Below are 20,049 nucleotides of genomic sequence, written 5' to 3'. Positions count from 1 at the left end.
GATTAACAGGTATAAGACCCAGAGCTTTTGCATGCCACACTAGGATGGGCCAACAATTAAAGAAATATGCCTGAGCCTCACAAAAAATATATTGTTTATTTTCAGCACACCCTAGCAATTTTTCTGAAATGGATTTTCGCGGTTATTGGAATACAAATGTCTTTTATATTTTTCACCAAATTTGATTAAAAACCGTCAAATATCGTTCAAAATATATTTATGAAAATTGGCAAGTTATCACAGCCGAATTTCCTTTTTAGACATTTTCTGTTTCATTTGCTGAATATGATCTAAATAAAATATTTAAATAAAACTGAAAAATTATTTATTTCAAACAACGCAAAAAATAGATAATAATAACATTAATATATGGCACACGTTTTACACCAAAGATTTATCTATCAAGTGGCTAATTATATCTAGTGACTAGAAGCAATATGTAATAAATAGTATCATTACAGCACAACCTTAAAAAAACAGCAACATTTTAAAATTTGATAGGTTTCTTCTTTGGAAGCCTGAAACCTTTATTTTGACTTCATTTCTTGCTTGACGCAATTTTTAAACGCTTGCCAGCCTTCATTTTTAGCATAAGTCTGAAAAGAAAATATAATTAGTAAGTACACATTTATAGATTAAAGTAAAGTAACACTTAAGAGGAATTACGATATACCTTAAATCCTCTATGCAGTCTATCCTTCATAATAGCGATAAATTCTCTGTAACTTAAAAGTCCATCTCCGTCTTCATCGAAAATAGCAAACACAGTGTCAACTATATGTAAGCTTAGATTGGTACCTGTACATATCTTGACAGCTCGATGAAACTCATCTATAATAAAGATTATAAAGTAGGATAGGAGGGTAAGTTGCAAAATGGAATTAATACTTGATATGTACTTTATACACATACACTTCCAGAAACGTAATTTTTAATAGAACTGAATATAATGATTATTGATTAATTGAAAAGGCATTAGCCGATCAGATTAAAATAAAAAACACACGTAAGAAGATAATGTTCCTCTGACTATCATCCAGGAGAACCTCATTCATTTAGATTTAAATGGCACTGAGTAACATTCCTTTTCTGAGATAGCGAACAAGCAAAATTGAGCTGTTGGTAAATAACTCAAAGCAGACAGTACGGAGCTATCGATAAAAGCCATTAAGACCATTTTAACCTTTGGCGTCAGTAGTGAAGAACGTTATACTTGCTTAAGCATTCAGTGCATGTAAATACTTCCACGATTGAACCTCAAAGCATTTCAAAGAAAGTTACTAGTTTATACAGCACTATGGTGGAACGACGCTGACATGCCATATAAAACCTGGCACTCTATAGCGGCTACAAGATTGGTCAAGGAGCTCGTAAGATCCAAGAGCTGATATTAATAATTAAAGTGAACCTTGTCCAAAATTTCGTTGGTTGAATAGTATTTCGACAATCTGCGGCGGTGTCTATTTATTTAGTGTTAATACACTTTATGGAAAATAAGTTAGTTATTGTATTCGAGTGTGTTAAGAACATTGGTAAAACTGTACAGAATTACAGCAACAAGCTCTATAAGGTGACAAGATAGATAATGAAATTAAAAATCGAGTTAATCCTAAAGTTATACAGTGCGGCTCTTAATTGTCCCCCCCATCTCTTATCTTTTGAATGCGTGCGGCGTGACGCCATTTTAAAAATCAAAATAATAGAAAGTGTCATGCGATACATCGTTTGAATGCTCCCACTAAATGCTTTAGACTAGAATTAGAATATTAAGTCATTACTTTTACCCATAGCAAAATGGCAACCTTTCAAAATCTTATTTTTCGCATTTTTATTTCCATTTAAAATAATTAAACTTTAGGTAACACAGAAATGTAACTATTTTACTACAAAAGATGTTGAAAATGTGCACAAATAACTTCAACACAGTAAAATAATCTATTGGAGAACTCTTCACTAACATTATGGAAAGTGAAGAATTTTTGTTTCAAGTAGCCCCATAAAAAAAGGTCAGAGGTGTAAGATCTGGCTGACCACTCGATAGTCCCTCGACGACCAATTCAACATTTCTGCTAAAGTGATGGTGCCCCATCTTATTGAAAAACTATTTCCAACAAGTTCATGAGGATTGTCTTTAATAATCTCAAGGATCAGTGGTTCTACTGCATTTTCCAATATGTTTAAATAAAGGTCCCTTTCAAATTTTGGTCTAAAAAGAGAGGCTCAACTATGTGATTCCCTAATATGCGAGCCCACACATTTATTTTTTCTGGATATTGTGTGTGTGTTTCACGAAATACGTGGGGATTTACGTCGCTCCAATAACGGACATTTTGTTTATGAACATTACCATTCAAAAAAAAGTATATTCATCACTGAAACAAATGTGCTTCACATAAGCAGGCGGATGGCCTATTCTCTCAGTCAATACTTGGCATCAGGATCATCTTCTGTCAATTGATAAACCATTTGAATTTTATACGGATGAAATTTTATGTTTTTTAAGTATCATTTTTACAGTAGCCGAAGATACATCACACGTATCACCAACTGTGGAAGTAACTGTTGTGGATCTCTTACCATAGCTGCTATATTATCCACCTGTTTTTCTTCTCGATAGCTGGGACGCCTTGGATTCCTACTGGCAACACTACCCGTCTCGGTAAATTTCTGAATTACCTTGCGAATATACTTTCGACATACTGGATGATCAGGTAAGCGAACATTAAAAATTCTTTCTGTCTCATGTACATTACGATTTTCACCGTAAATGAAAATAATTTCGATTCTGCCGCTATTTTGAAGTTTTGCAAAATGAGCTAGGGACCAAAAAGTAGTATTTAGGTTGCTAATGATGTGTACGAAATATCAAATTTTTAAAGAAACGCATTCAAAAGATAAGAGGGAGGGGGAAAATTAAGAGTTGCACTTTATTTAACTTGGGCCCTAATTGTAAAAGTACCTTTTGATATCGGATGGTCAGCTAAAGTATACATTCTCATTGCAATACTGAAATCTTCTAGATTATTCAAAAACTGGCAGAATACATAAAACTCCTCAAAAGTAATACCATTTGCATCCTTAATTCTGTCCAGGAGTCTATCTAAATACATATCATATTCATCCGTATCTAAATAGGTGTACCTAAGTAAAATCTTTGCAAAATCGACTTCAGAAATGGTTGGCAATCCTTTGGCAAATTCACTGAATTCCAGTTCTAAGACTTCGGTTTGCAAATGAAGCATGAATTTTCTGAAATTTTCAAAATTCAAATCTGTATTTCCTTTAGGTCCAAAGAAGTGAATTAACAGGGTTGTGTCGACTAAATGTCGTCTTTGTAATCCCTGCTCATCATTAACATATTGCTCTTGAACTGGCGTGGATTCTAATTCCTCGCCTTCTGGCGCCAATCCTCTTTTTCCTTTCCAAGCATGACTAAATATTTTTTCCATCTAAATAATATAAAATAACTGTTAAAAAAATTATAAAATCTAAATTTAAAATTCATTAAAACATTTCCAAGCGAATTAATATCTTTGTTTCACCTTACGATCTAAAAGTTAATATAAGAAATATTACATAACAAAACACAATTCATAAGAAGACTGAGCGATTTATGAAATTACTATTTAAAAATATTACATATTTGCTCACAAAATATCTAAAAACATGATAGATATAAAAGATTTCTTAAAAATTAAAAAAAAATTATTTGATTTCGATACTCCCATAAAAAATAATGCGTTTAAATCATTAGAGAGTTTGTATATGATTTGCGAATCAATTGCAATTTCGTCATTTTAAAATTCGTCGTTGATTAAAAACTATATTAATCAATTATTGCAAAAATTATTTTCTGCAAGGTTTGTAGTATGTGTTTGCTGTACATTGTGACAACTTTTATACTTACATTACTACTGGACATCCCAGAAGGCACTTGTATAGTTGATGTTTTAACCAAATTTTTTAAGAATACTTTTAAAGTCACCTTTAATTGTAGGTACTTAGGTAGGCAACAATATATTAAATTTAATATGTTTGATAAAGGAAAAATTGTATAAAAGGTCTATTAGTCTTTTTATATCTATTTAGAATTATGAGAGGTAACTATTTAAGCACATAACTGAGGGAAGCATTGTGAATATCAAAAAGGTAAAAGCATATACATATAAATTCATACAAAAGTATATACATACAAATTCATAATGATATGCCTCTTCTATAGAATATCGCAATTAAGGAGCGTTTTGCTACTGGGAAGATGGCAAATTTACATTATGTTTCTTTCTTCTCTGGCTTCAAAATTTGCTTATACTCTTTATGGTACGTAATCAGTATTGACTTTATCGGTATATGACTTTGAACATTGAAATGCTAGAATTAGCATTACCATGGAACTGTGGGCCGTTTTTTTGCTTGCAACATCTCTGATGCAATGATGCCAAATGCTTGTGTAGAAATGGAAAAAACACACTTTATAATATCATAAAAATTTGTCACTTATTTCGACAGGCGCAAAATAATATTATTCCTCTTATATAACCTCTTATAAAATATAAAGCATTTTCTTTTCATAAAATATGATAAGATACTCTATAAAAAATCAACATTCAAAGTTAAATTAATGTAGATAACATCCCTATGTTAGAGAAAAAGCAACAACATTGCAACGCCGCTCGATCGCATTGTTGATTCCACTGACACAAGTAATCTTTATCAGTGACGTCGTCAAAAAATATTAACTATTAACAGATTATGCTTTAAATAATAAAAAATATTACCGTTTATGAACTCTTTATGCGTTTTTTTAACGTACTTCGTTAGAGTAAAGGTACTTATCTAATAAAAAGCATTTTTATGGAAATTCAATATTTTATAATTATTATAGATTTCTTAATAAGTTTTATTTCTTAATATTCTACGTTTATGACGACGGTTGTCCCTTGATATGATGTTATGACAGTATTTATCAGTATTTACTTGTGAAAAGATCGGCCTCAATCGCCTTTTTCCCATGGTGCGGCACAAACTGCTTAAGTTTTTACTATTGTAACAGTTCACAAAAACACTGAAATGTGCCCTTTTTCCTTTTTCAATCTGTTTGTCAAGATAACATTTCGCAAGATCAGCTTTTGCCTGCGGTGTTGCCATTTCAAATTTTTTAGGAGCGGTTTTAAGAATAAGAATGTTAATTTTTTTTTGCTCTGAGGATGTCATTTTTGCGCTTAGTGATTTCTAAGTTAATTAATTAATTATTTTTCATCCAAAATCTAACATAAATAAGTTGAATTAACATTATTATATTTGTTGATGTACAACTGAAAATTTCCTCTTTTGAAAATTAAACTTGACAACAGAGAATCGATGAATATGTTTATAAAAAAATACCCCCTTTGCCGCCCCTGTGCAATGTTGAACTCAAACAAAGTTGTTGGTTACTAATTCTAATCTTTCAATGTTCTAAGGTATCTTATATATGAGCAAGGATCATGGCCATAAAACAGGATGCCAGATTGCTCGAAAACTAAATTTTCTCTTTCAGGCATCAATTTTATGTGAATTTGACAATGAGCTTAACCATGAGCGTGGCATACTAACGATACGATACTCATAAAGGCATCATTTAGGTCTAAATGTAAAAATTTATTTTTATTTTACACAGCTTCTGCCTTCCAACGGTCTTCCAAGACATGTCCATGCAAGTCACCACAATGGTAGCAAGCAAAAAAAGTGAAAATAAAAAATAAGCCTTTAAACCATTATACATTCTAGAATGAACCAGAGGGTTGAAATACATTAAAGCGAGAGGTTGTTTTGGCGTAGTAGTAATAATTAAACACGGAAGGTTATAAAAGTTTTTATAAATATTTGGTCTGAAAAACCTATTAAGTAAGTCTGTCTTACTTACCATACAGATAAAATGTTTAATATTATGTATTTGGTGCACACAATTTGTGTATCAGACTGAATTTATACATCAAATTTTGTAAAGACAAAAAAAAGGGAACAATTTTTATTAATTGACACAGAGTTAGTAAAAAAGAAGCACATTTGCTATTAAAAAAAATAAGCAAAGAAACACGTTTTAGACATGTCTTAGTAGCAGGTATTTTAACTTACGGGTTCACTGTCTTCAAATTTTTTACCAGCCAATAATTTTTTTATCTGGGGAGAATATAAATAAAAAAATAAAAATTAAAAAAAAGACAAAAATTTTAAAAAACGGGTAGTTCTAGGAAAAATCTAATCAAAATAATAGTTAGTCTTACCACTAGAAATTCATTTTTATCAACCCTTTGATTTCCGTCTGTATCAAACATATTGAATGCTATACGAAATCCTGACTGAGGTTCTACATATAAAGAATTCAGGCTTTAACATACTGGTCACATTATGAGCTAAAGGATTACTAAGAAAAATATTTACACTTACTTGTCAAAATCGAAAGTAGAAATAAATACTCAGTGTATGAAATAATTCCTAAAACATTTTTTTTTTCATTACATACATTTGTCTTTTTTAAAATGTTTGTTACCTTTATCTCTTAAAGCTCGGAACAAGTGTGGACTACCCTGACTTAATGGAGGAGTATTGTCTCTGATGATTTCAATATCTTTTCTATTTAAAACTCTCCTTTTAAAACGCGCTTGATAAAAAAAATCCAGATTAATAAAATATTAATAAAAGTACGTTTTTAAAGATTTATCTTACGTCTCGGATCAGCCTCAACAACTGACTCAAGAAAATCTTGTGGTGTCATATATAACTGTCCATCATATTCCACAGAAGCAAATTTTATAAATCTTTTTTCCCTTGATGTTAATTTTATAATCTTCACCTCTTCATCCTAAAAAACAATGGTAATATAATTTAAATACAAATTCCGTATATTTTTAACAGCACTTTATCTTAGGTTATACCAAACTTGATTTACTTATATGAAATGCAAAGTAAATAATTTTTTTTTATAATTATGATCTACATACATTTTTATCAGAAAAGGTAATATTAAGAATTCAATATCTCTTTGAAACAATCTATAATTTATTTCGGTGTTTTCTATTCTAAACAATTATTAACTAGTGTGCAGAGTTCTCTAGCAATTACCTCCATCTTACTAACCAATGCTGGCCAAGATGAATGCCTCATTTGGTAATTGATGCATAAAAAGCATTCTGGGTCAACTAGACTAAATTTATTATAAAAAAATCGCATGGTAAGTTGCGTAACAAAGACATCTTTGATGTAATTAGGAAGCAGCTTGTGGATATGGATGAGGTTCAGCTTGTTTCATATAAATGAGGAAATTATTCCATGTACCTCAGGAATCCAAATTTCTGGTGTACCGTTATTGTTACTTAAAATTTCAGCAACATGCTTCAAAAATGTTGACCACTATTTACTTAAAACTAAAAAGTCTATAGTATATTTTTTTAACCAATAATTGTTGCACTACAGTATTTTTAAATAATTAAATATCATCATAAGCACTCTTTACTAGAAAATAATAAAATTAATGTCAATTTGAATTTCATATCAACTTATTTATTAAAACTTTACCACTTAGTACCACCTTGGAATAATCTACAAAGTTTATTAATTTCTATCAGGCAGGATTAGGATCCCCACCAACACCTTAAACAGAAGAAGTAAGCTATTCATTTCTAGTTGTAAATTATAAATACTTCAATTTGTTAAAATAAAAATACAATATTATGAAACCTCTTGGGTGTTGAAATTATGGAATTTAACATAATGGTATTAGGAAACCAATTAATTTAAATTCAATTAAATATTGTTGGTGTTCTGTGTTGTTATTTTCATATTACTAGAACCAATGCTTGTTTATATTTAAAATTTCGGGGAATATGCCTAATCAATGAATTAGGATGGTCTTATTACACACCTGCTACAAAACCTTAAAAATTATGTAGTTTATCTTTTACTGGGAATGGAATAATTAGAGTTTAAACTATCATACTTATTTTCAGGACAATGGTTCTTATAATGCACGATAAATAAAAATATTTACTTTATGGTGCTGTGTATTACGAACTGCTAAAGCCAGGTGAACAAAACCATCAACAGTTGACCAAATTGAACAGAGCATTAAAGTAGAAACGTCACTAAAGTAGAAACAGTACTCCCAAAGACACAACCAAGTTATACTTCAGCATGACAATGCTCGTCGCAAAATGTGTTGAAAAATATTTGTAAAACATCAAATGGTACGTCCTTTTGCACCCGCCTTATTCTCTAGACTTGGCTCCTTCTGACTATCACTTATTCCAATCAATGCAGACTTTCAGAGAAATAATCCGAGAAGAGGTAAAAATTGCGATTGATGGTTGACGTTCAAAAATGAACGATCTTTTGGCAAGGAATACATCCATGGACAGAAAGGTGGGAAAAAAGGTCATTTCTAATGATGGCCAATCCTTTGATTTCTAAGATATTCTGTTTTTGTATGATAATAAATGCTTAAATCACACAAAATAATTGACATTATTAAGCAAAACACTCATGCAAATTAGCTAATATCGCTGATTTATTCTATGGCAGGCATTTCAGATTTGCACAAAGAAATCCCAAAAAATTATCACCAATTCTTTGAACTTATAACTTATGACCTTATAAACATTTTGTGATAATGCTTTCAATTCCATTATCAGAATATAATTAAAGAAATATGATTTTATTTTAACAAGTCAACCATTTTCAATGATATATGAAATAACTTGTTATTGCTAGTTGTGTAGCACTTTTGCCTTTCCACAGATGGGACACCATACTTGTTATAAAGGAAACTTGGCTTATATTGTAAATCATAAATATAATCATAATAAAAAATATTGTAATTGAAAACTTTTCGTGATTCTTTAATTGTTTGTGTATTGGAAAAATGTACAATAAGTAGGTGCAAGGTTATAATAATTGCTATAAATCCTAATGATTCATGAAAAAAAACTGTGGGAAACATGTAAACAACTTACAAACAAAGATCAAACTCCTATCCCCAATTTCCAGTATGTAGCTAAATGACATATTTGCTGAAGATTAAGATATAAATAGCTAATTTGGTTGCCAGTCATTTGTCAGCAACAAAATCACGAAGGTACCACACCCAATTAGAATTTTGGGTACTTCTTCACCAAACATTATCTATTTTGCCTCTCTTTGGCTAAAGGAAATTTGCCAGAGTTCTAGAAAACAAATTTCTTATGACAGCCTTTTTGCCAAAGAGCTCTCATGGCGTAGTCGGAATACACCAGCAACACGGTTTTCCTGACGATAAATCTACAGTAATTAATTTGCTTACATATCAGCAGAAATTTGCCCATTGGATGCCTTTATATTGCATAGTCAGGTGGATAGTATTTACCATGAGACCATCATGAGCCATGGACATCTCATTCAGAAGTTGCGTGCGATGGGTCTAGGCCACAGTCTATTAAAGGGGATTGATGGATTTTTATCGAATTGTATTCAGTTGGTGCATATAAATAACATTTTTTTAAAGAAATTCAAGCCTTTTCTGGTGTACCTTAGGGCTCCTACATAGGTCCTATTTTATTTATTCTATTTATTAACGAATTTTATTGTGTTATTCATCCCTCGAAATTTTTCATATTTGCAAATGACCTAAAATTGTCTAAGATCATAAAATCCGCAATTGATGCGCAACTTTTACAAGCTGATGTTGATGGTGTTTTTTTATGGTCAGTAAATAATGGTTTGGAGAGTTTATTATTAATTAAAAAATGCTTATGCTTTTGATTTAGTCGCTCTCTGAGATTAGCTGTAATTCAGTACACAATAAATGACTTCGTTCTCAAATCTGTTACTGCCGTAAGTGACTAGGGAGTGTTACCAGAAAGTAAATTGACATTTGTGCCTCATAATAATAAGATTGTCAATAAGGGTATGCATAATCTTGGTTTTGTGCGTAACTGTGATTTAAGATGCTCTACTTTTCAATTGTTCATTCTAAGCTTGAATATGCCTTTCTGCAGAGTCACCTTTTTATTCTAACCCTGTGGCACCAATTGAAGTCATTCAGAAGGCATTTCTTTGTTCCCTAGCTTTTAAGACTGATATTGAAATTTGCCACAATGATAAAAGATATATTTAATATTGATAGCCTTAAAGTGAGAAGGACTTGTTTGGATTTACTCCTATTTTATAAAATATTAAATGTAATTTTTTATTGCCCTGGTATTTTGAAAAATGTACCTTTTAATATCAATAACAGATGTCAGAATCATGCTATATTTCTTTTGTCTTTTCATCATGCTAATTAATCTTTTTTTTAAATATATATCTAGAATAACTGTCTAAGGTTAAAACGTACGCAAAGCTAATGGCTTGACTATAATTAATATTTATTTTATGACCTGAAATAGTTTCCAAAACTGGGACTGAGCTAAACATCTAATAAAGTGAAATGCTTGCATTGTAAGGTTCTTTTAAGTTATTATAATCTATTTTGCAGTTTCTTTTATCATCAACAAATAAACCAAAAAGTTTTGTCCAACAGTAATTATTCAACAGGAAACAAATCCCAATAATAAGACAACTATTGAAATATTTACAGATAATTCAATAAATTCGGTAATGTAACAAATAACAAGATCAAACTCACTAACTTGTACAATATTAAACTAATAGGAGGTAGTACATTAAATGCTTAAGTAACTAACAATCTAATTCTATCTAAAAGACCAGATTTGAAATTATTTAAAGTCATGCCAAACATCAAATGTAACTAAAAGGGCAACTAAACATCATTGAACCAGTTGCATATATGGGCTCTTTCTTGGCCAAATTGGTGCCATAATTCACATCAAATAGATAATTGTATCTATATGAGCATTAAAGGTAAGCTCTTTATCAACACAGAGTCCCAGATTACCCAAGAACAGTCAATCCCATCTTTGAGCAAAGAAATTGACATCTTACATTTCTGAATGTTAAATGAGTCTGTCAACTTCACATCATTTATAAACCTGTCTTAAAATCTGCTGGCAGTTGCATGTGTTCATGATGATTCCTAAGAAGTTGAAAAACTTTAATGTTGTTGAAAAATAGTAGAAACTTAGTCCGAATACTATTGGAAATGTCATTGATAACAATGGAGCATGACCACTCATGGAGATGGAGGTAGATGATTTGAACCCACCCAAATTGTGGTCTATCTAATAAGTAGGAAATGAAAAACTCTACTAGATGTTTATGAAAGCCAATTTTATAAAGTTTTTTGGAAAGAATTCCATGATCAAACCTATCAAATGCCTTAGCAAAATCTGTGTAGATTACATCAAGTTCATATTTGCAATTTATAGCCTCATATTGGGTTTCTTAGAAATGATGTTAAATTAGTGACTGTGGATCTACACAAAAAAAACCATGCTGATTAGGTAAAACAATTTGGTGAAACAAGTTGCTATACATGCAGGCCTCAGAGGCTTTAAGTTGGACAAAATGGAGATTGGGCAATAATTTTTCACCATATTTTTTTTTCTTCATAAATTTCTTCTTCTCTTGGTTCCAGACATTAAGAAAAATGTGCTAAATTTTTGAGAAGCAGATTGTATGACTGAAACCAGCAGATAGAGTAGGGCTGTTAAATATTTTTCCAAAAAAAATTTGCAAAAGCATTTACAACTTCCATGGATAGACAAACAGTTGTTATTGTAGTTTAAAATATTAGGGATTCTAGATGTGTTTCTTTCTTGTTATATAAATTTCCAACATCTCTTAAGATCATGATGTATAAAATTTTCAGTATTTATTATATAACACCTTATATGCTGCATCAATATTGGACTTTATCAATGCTTCCAAGGCTTTATAAGCATCATAGTCAACTCATGATTTAGTTCCATTCCACCTACTGTGCAACCTGTACTTTTCCTTAAAAGCTGCCACAATTTGGGCAGTATACCAGCTGGGATAGTGATATTGATTTTTATGATGTCCATAAGAAGTAACTCTCTGTCAAAGATATCATCCAAAACACCTTAGAAACTGGAAACTGCCCCATAAACATCATCAAATCCATGAAGAAAATTCCACTCAACCTTAGAGATATGTATGCAATGCCTTTAGGAATATAAAAACAAGCTTAAGATTCTCGCTCTAATTAAAAAATTAAGTTAATAAAGATATATTTCATTTAACAATAATTACTATAGTCTAAGAATCTTTCTAAACCTTTTTTTAGAACTTAATGATTATATTTTAGTAAAGAAACACTAGATAACATCTCTAGCTTCATATTTATGAGCAGTTCCATATTATCACCTTTTTCTTTACCAAATAAAATAACAGTTCTGTTGTTTAAATAAAATGTATTTTTAGATTCATTCTCAGTAGGAAGATGAGTAAGAAAGCAAGTGTATAGTTATCAAAATGTAAAGCAATGTAAAACTTACATTTTTGTTCTGAGCAGCATGTACAGTATTTGACTCATAAAGCCTAAATGATGAATAAAAAACAAATCCTCCAGTAATAACACTTAAAAATGAAATTTGTTTAGTTTTATCAACTTTCTTTGAAAATTTGCCAAACTGCCGAATAAAAGAAACATTTCTACTTTTCAAAAAACTTAAAAGGAATTTACTAGTCATTCTAAAAAGCAAAAAAAGTTTACTCTAAATTATTATGAATAAAAATACACAAAGTAAAGAAGTATTTATTTTTTACTTCTTGGTTAGGATTCCAAGCCTAAACCTGACATTTGGACCGCAAACCTCACTTATTGGCTAAAACATTTGAAACGGGCGTAGACTTGGTCGTAATTCTGGACAGGGATTGGACGGGAACAGCGAGTAATTCCAAAATTCCCATTTTGCTGTCCAGGAATTCTAAATCAGGATAACCTATTTTCAGATCAGATCGGAAACATATAATTAAATTTTTTAAGGTGGCTTTATATGAGCGGTTGCGACGAGCGCCCTGAATTTTCTTCTCTAATCGCTTAAGCTAAATCGCTTAATTGTGACGTCATGCGCCGTGCTACGCAATAGCGCATTTTTTGTTGCCCGAAAATGGGATCACTCACAACAAATGCTGTTGATTGATTATGTCTACAAGGGCAAAGTTTTACTATTAAGAATAATAATAATAATGCTTCTAATAATAATTAGAGCATCCTTCTGATATCTGGGATAAGTGAATGTTCCGCTCCTTCCCGGGGGGGGAGTGCGATTGCCGTTTGGCATGAAATCTATAATAATAATATCATTAATAATAATAAGTAAGAGTAAAGTAATTCTACTTCAACGAACGTATTGTCTAATGTGGCACTCACCATCGACGTCTCAGAACCAGCTGGCGCTATTTCTAGAAAGACGCAAGTCACTATTCGTTACAGACCACAAAAGTTAGAAAGACAGTTAGAAAGTTAGGAAGCGGATAGAATGACTATTGATAATGAAATCACTATTAGGCAACAAGCCTAAAGAACAGAAGAAGAACAAACCTAAAACTATTCAATGGATCACAGTGTCTCACCACCTACGAAATAAAAGAAAAATTTTCCAGGGTGGCTCATTGAGCCCACTCTGGCTTTGCTTGGCCACAAATTCTCTGTCGACGGTGCTTATTAGTACAGGAAAGGGTTATAACATTGGACGTAACAGATAAAACCACCAGACTCTCTCATCTTATGTACATGTATGACATCAAGCTCTACAGTGCAAATGATAGGCAGCTAAAAGACCTAATTGATTGGACTTACATCTTTTTAAACGACATTCTGATGGAATTCGATATGGAAAAATGTAAAACCGTTCACATTGAAAGGGACAAAGTCACCAATGGTGATGTTGCTCTACCAAATAGGGATATAGTCTAAGCGTAGCCGATCGATAGTTCTAGCCTGGACACTTATCCCCGCTTCCATCGATACCTCACAACAGAAGCCGAAATCATGCGAGGCGACGACCGCATCGCGATGACAAAAATTCCGCGCTGGGGCACATATTTTGCGTTGATTCGAAATAATATTTTACTGCAGTTATTATTGTAGTTTATAGTAAGTTTACGCATTTAAAATTATAAACTACCAAACTATTTTGATACTCGCTTTGAGTTTAAAAAGGATAAAAATTCGGTATTTAAATTAGGTGGGTAAATTAACAATTTTATTTTTAACTTACATTTTACAATCTTAATTTTATTTAGAATAATGCCTACCTCTTGCTGCATTCCTGTTTAAGCTCAGAAAAAATTAAAATGGATTTTAATTTTTTTTTTTGGTTTTTTTGATTATCTTCGGAATCATTCAAATTTTCAATTTTTTAAATAAGCAACAAAAATTTGGCGTAGGTACCTACCTAATTTTGTTTTCGGCATTAACATTTTTACGAAAAAGTAATACAGCAATGCAAAAACTTTCCTATAGCAACCAAGATAACCCACAAAAGTGTCAAGAATAAGTTTTTGAAAATTTGTTTTTTTTTTTTTCAATAATCTTCAAAACCACATAAAATATAATATATATATTTTTTTATATGGCATATTCTTTTACAAGTAAATAATGTGCAACTTTGGGGTAAATTATCCATTTTCGTATTTTGAGGGTAGACGAATTTGAAACACCGTTTATGTATATTTTTCCAATAAAATAAATAATAAAAAATATTTAAAACTTTTATCATATACCTAAAAATACGTAATAATAAAAAAAATATATTATCTTGTAAAATGTAAAATATTAGGTCCCGCGGTATCTCCACTTAGTCGTTCCACTGTACGGCGTGCGCCACCAAATCTCGGCTTCAATTTTGACGCCACGAAACCAGTGTCACGGCTAGAACTCTCGATAGGCCGGGGCCATAGCTATGAACATGGGAGAATTTTTAAATAGCTGGGATTTCAAGAAGCTAAATTTCTCAAAGAAAAACAAGGCAAAACGAGGAGCAAGGATCAGTACCTTTAACAAGTTAAAGCTTTACAGCGTTAAACGCAGGGAATCTCATTACAGCAATAAACACTTACGCTGTGCCTGTCCTGACTTATAGCTTTAGAGATAAAGTAAACCAACACCGAGCTTAAAGAACTGCAACGAACTACCGCAGTACTTGAAAATAATTGCTTTAAAATTTACTACGATAGGGATGATGAATAATCGATTTCATAGATCCATCTTTTGTTTAGTATAATAAGTGTGAAAGTTTAATCATTTTGTCATTGAGAGGTCAAGGCCTGAAGTATAAGTGTTCCTCAAATATTCGGTTCCTCAAAATAATCTCTCAAATAATCTTTTACAAATTTTACTTGTATTAATGTTGCCAAATTAAGTAAGCAGTAAAAATCCTATAGTAAATCTTTGCAGATGCTAGGCATTTTTTTATAATTCAGGATATTGCCAAGGACCACGTTAAAAGTGTTCGCCTGGAAATTATCGCTACTTGATACCTGAACTTCTCTATCTTGTGATTCGTCAGACTGTAACTTTATTTTTCTTCTTCTGGAAACAGTCATCTTCAGTCTATGAGATGTGCAACCCTTTCACTTCATAAACTTCGAACTCGATTCGTGTATCAACTACCACTTTATTCAGTCCACGATAGTCGTTTATCATATCAACTATTTCTGCAATCTTTTATTAACAGCATTTCTTACTTGAAAGTAAGAAAGGCCAAGAGTTTTGCATGAATCCTGTTTCGAGTCACTCTAGTTGAATTCAAAGTTGTCTAACTTCTTGTCGCGTAATTGCATTAGTTACATCTTCATCAAATAAGATGAAAGTTTCAATGATTTTGTCAAAGTGTTCATAATGTATTCTGACGAGCTGCCCATCTTGTTACAATAAACATTTCAAGACTGTTTGACAAGTTTTTTTCCAGCTTGAATTCGTAAAGTTGCCACGGGTTTCATAAGTGCGATAAGAAAATTTTACAACGCTTAAACTATATTAGAGAAGGAAGCTGCTTCAGTACTACTTTCAACAAATTTCGAATTCTCTCTTGGGACGATCATTTAAACGGTCTTCAATAAACAAAGACGAAGTCATTTACATGAATATATGTGAAAACAATCCCAGGATCTATAGATCACTTTTATTTAATATATTCGTCGAAACTTTCACCTAAGCGTTGTAAAGATTTTCTCCAAATTTTATGGTTTAAATTTCGCCGCCCTTACGAAATCTGCCGCCTTGTTCGTGCGCACCGGAAGCACTTAGTGTGAATATCCTACTGGGTTCGAGCTTAAGTATGGCCTAACTTTTTAGGTTTCTACTTCTTCTATAACTTATTCCAAAAAAAAAGAGCTGTAAGGATTTTATCTTGTGGAAACTACAAAGACCTCTGCAAGTCTTTATTTCAGTGGCTGAAAACTCTAAAAATATATTATGTATTTCTGCAGAAAACATTTCGGTCATGTTATTCTAGTACCTTCCAGCGGAAATAATCTTTTGAATCCAACATCCTCTATTTCTCTGGAGAAAACTAATATTCTTAAATTCCTCATCCGTCTCCTATACTTTAGATAAATTTTTTAAATGTTTGTATTTGAAGGGATAAAAACCAAAAGAATACAAAGAAGTGCAGTCATGCTTGTTTGGATATATTGAATGTTAAAGTTAATTAATTATTGTAAAATGTTCTTCAACAAAAAATTTATTTATTTCTTTGCACCATACATCAAGTGGAAAGTAACTTGTATTTTTATTATGAGTCCTCGAATAATGGCTGTTATAGCGAGGAAACATTTTTATACGGCTTATTACATCATTTCGTACATACTAATTAGTTTTATTTAGCAGAGCATGAGATCCTCGGTTGTCAGGTTCGAAAATACCTTCAGAAGTTTTTTTTTGGTAAACAATTCGAAGTCTTCTATTGGATATGTTAAATGTTCGAATATAATACACCTTGCAGACTCTAAAGTTCATAAGACGTAATACTGGGGCAAAATTTTCATGTGAAACTGCCCCACTGTTATGTCGCTTTACATTTACTTTACTTACACAAGATGCTAAATATTGCGTTTGCAAATTATACGTTTGTATTTCATAAAACTTAGTAAAGAGATTCATTCTCTGTGCTTAAGAAATTTTGTCGCACTTATATCCACAATCATGGTCATATGGTTTTAACTCCTTTTTCCTATTTTTTTTTCTCTATTAGTTTCATATTCTTTACCACTTTCTTTCCTGTTTCTTCCATTTACCCATGTTCTTCTTCCTTTTTTTCGTGTTTTTTGGAATCACTGTAATAAAAGCCAAACATTAATAATATTATTTTTTGTTAGCACTAAATAACATGCCATGAATACCACTAGTAGAAGGTATATTTTCCACTCCACTATTTTCAGATTCAATACTCTTTGTAGATTCATCTGATGGGTGGTATTCACTCCTCATCTATTTCGAATGCTACAATTTTTTATATAACCTATAGCACAGATGTAAATAGCTCCGCGGAGCTATTTACATCTGTGCCTATAGCTTTGCAATTCGTTTAGATAGTTTTGGGGTGGAATTTTAGAGTGATTGTTTAATTTTTTACGTAGGAAACTTTAGTCCATAATTATATTGAAAACGTAATTCTCTTATTGAATTATTCATTGTGTTCGTTTCATGATTCTATATTATAGCGCTTCTTTATTTTGAATGTGATTACAATTTTTGGCTTTATTTACATAAATATTTTTGAGCTTATGAATTTAGATAAGAATCTAGGGAATTTACAATTTTTTGCTAATTTAGTGTGGTATAAAGTTAAATCAGGACATACGGCAGAGCCTAAAATTGATTCTACAATTATAAAATATTTGAGTAAAGATAAGTATGGAAAACAATACTTCAAGAAAATGATTGAACATTTACTAATATGGATTAAGAAAAATTAAATATACTCCAAATATTGTATATTCGCTATATTCACTATTATCTGAATCTAAGTTATAGCCTTAAGCTTACTCTATGGCTTACTCAGCGTACTCCCTCTAAACATTTTTTTAAGTTAGATTTTAATTTAAACTATAACATTCTAATAACTATATTATAAATATCAATTTAATGTTATTTTATAATTCGAAATTTATCTGATTTATTCATTCTTGTGGCCATGTCGAAACACTAGAAACTGATTATTATTATAATTCATTTATTGACCTTGTGCTGAGCACATTTAGTCACGAAAAGCCTCTATAATTTTTTAGTATTTAAACTAAATCGGACATCACAAACGACCATGCGCCAAGTCTGGGACTCGAACCCAGGGCCACACGACTGCTAGGCAGGTATATAGCCACCGCGCTGCCGGGGCCGGCAGAAACTGATGCGAGTAACAATGTGCTACACTAACAATAAGCGCTTATTGTTAGCAATTATTGCAATTATTGCTAACAATAAGCGATCTAAGAAATAAAAATATTTATCGCAGCACAAGGGCCTATCTAAGGGCCCTGAGATCATTTTCCCACTATCGTATTGCAGCACTATGTTAACCTGTTTTTTTTTAGAGCTCAAAAGATGGCGCAGAATGTTCGAAAATGACTTGGATCTTTTTGCTAGTAAGAAATGTTGGAAAAATGTCACTTAGGCCCTTTTGATTCTTAACTCTTCATTTGTAGGTTTTATGTAAATTAAAAAGTTATAAAATATGGTTACTTGGGTCCTTATGACCTTATCTGGGTGGTTTATTTTTTTAAAATCTTCTGCGATTGCGCATTGTTTCAGGTACAATTAGCCTGTTCAAGCGAGGGGTGGTTAAAACCAAAAGTAAATACCGCTTCATACAAGCGATATTTGGTATTTACCGAGACGTCAAATGACGTCATATTTTTTTTAATCAAACAGAAAAGAAAAAACATAAACTTCCCAATTCCTAATAATCAATTCATTTCAGCGACTGTTTCTTTAAATCAGGATATTTAAGTGGAGGGGAAACAGTACGTCACACTTACCTGTCAAAGTTGTCAACCAAAAGAATAACCGGGGTGCTTACCAATTCATCGCTGAGAATCGGCTTTGAAGAGACTGAATAACGTCATTATTAATGACGATTTCCAGCATGAAATGGTTCTTACTTGGTATTTACCACGAACTTAAAAATATACCTGGACTGCCAATTCAATGAAAGGTAAATGACCACTACTAGGGGGCAGCCATTTTGCGTGATTGTGTCCTTTCGATGTTGGTCACTCTGACAAATTTTAATTGTGCCAACTGTAGGAAAACAAAACAATTAAAGTTTTTGAGAGGTTATGTTTACAAAAATACAAAATAGAAAGTTACATATAGGTAAGAATTTAAGATAGTTGCGTTAGATCTGTGATTTTTCTGGTACCTCTTTAAGAATTTCGTTAAAATTTATGAAAGAAAGTAATCCTCACCTAAAATGAGACAAAGTTTCAATCAACTTGGAATAGATGCGTGCACTTTAAAATATTTGTTTTATCATTCTGATAATCTTGAATCTTATAAATCCTAATACCATGAAAATCATGATATTCATTTAAATTTTTGCTTGTATTTACTTAACAAATTCAGTTAAAAATACTTATTTTCTTTCTATTTTTACTATTACTAAGTATACTTTCCTTAGTTTTCTAAGTTTTACTTTCCTTCCATGTACAGTGTTTCCACATTAATAGGTACAACCATATATTATTATAAGAATCAAAATATAGATGATTTTATGAGGGTTTGTAATTATAAAGGGTTTATATAGAAAAATATATTATTCTGTCAACAACTCAATAATATTATTCTATTATAAATAACACAGACGGACAATTCACAATAATTCGATTTTGAGAAACTGACCCAAATACCTTTAAATAAAGATGGTGATACATTATTCACGTCTTAAATAAGGAGAAAGATACATCGCCTGTTCCAGACGATATACCCAAGGGTCGTTTACAAATCGTCAAAAACTAGGCAATCCGCTATACTCACACGTCAAATGTCAACTTCATTACCGTTATTTAATATATTTTTTGTTGGCAACACTAAAAATTTTCAGAGTGACCAACATTAAAAGGACACAACCACTATAAAAATGGCGGCCACCATGCAGTGGTCATTTTTGG

General features: G+C 31.6%; 1 protein-coding gene across 5 annotated transcripts; it reads right to left on the bottom strand.

Annotated features, from left to right (window-relative positions):
* Nucleotides 1-308: 308 nt before the first annotated feature.
* Nucleotides 309-12,877, bottom strand: LOC126748824 (calcium uptake protein 3, mitochondrial). 5 transcript variants are annotated; one of them, XM_050458309.1, is made up of 10 exons: nucleotides 12,703-12,877; nucleotides 12,432-12,627; nucleotides 6,709-6,844; nucleotides 6,533-6,643; nucleotides 6,430-6,477; nucleotides 6,267-6,349; nucleotides 6,118-6,162; nucleotides 2,960-3,449; nucleotides 674-831; nucleotides 309-596 (listed from the first exon to the last, which is right to left on the bottom strand). In XM_050458309.1, the coding sequence occupies exons 2-10, from the start codon at nucleotides 12,624-12,626 to the stop codon at nucleotides 528-530; spliced, it is 1,335 nt and encodes a 444-aa protein (XP_050314266.1). In that variant the 5' UTR covers nucleotide 12,627; nucleotides 12,703-12,877; the 3' UTR covers nucleotides 309-527. The 5 variants fall into 5 exon arrangements, with proteins under 5 accessions (XP_050314266.1, XP_050314269.1, XP_050314265.1 ...); XM_050458312.1 differs by lacking the exon at nucleotides 12,432-12,627; XM_050458308.1 differs by lacking the exon at nucleotides 12,703-12,877 and having other exon boundaries at nucleotides 12,432-12,696.
* Between the last annotated feature and the right edge of the window lie 7,172 nt (nucleotides 12,878-20,049).

The sequence above is a fragment of the Anthonomus grandis genome, chromosome 22 (assembly GCF_022605725.1).
Source record: "Anthonomus grandis grandis chromosome 22, icAntGran1.3, whole genome shotgun sequence".
In the NCBI taxonomy this organism is placed as follows: Eukaryota; Metazoa; Arthropoda; class Insecta; order Coleoptera; family Curculionidae; genus Anthonomus; species Anthonomus grandis.
Note: the sequence above shows the minus strand (reverse complement) of the source record. Positions and strands in the feature narration are given on the sequence as shown.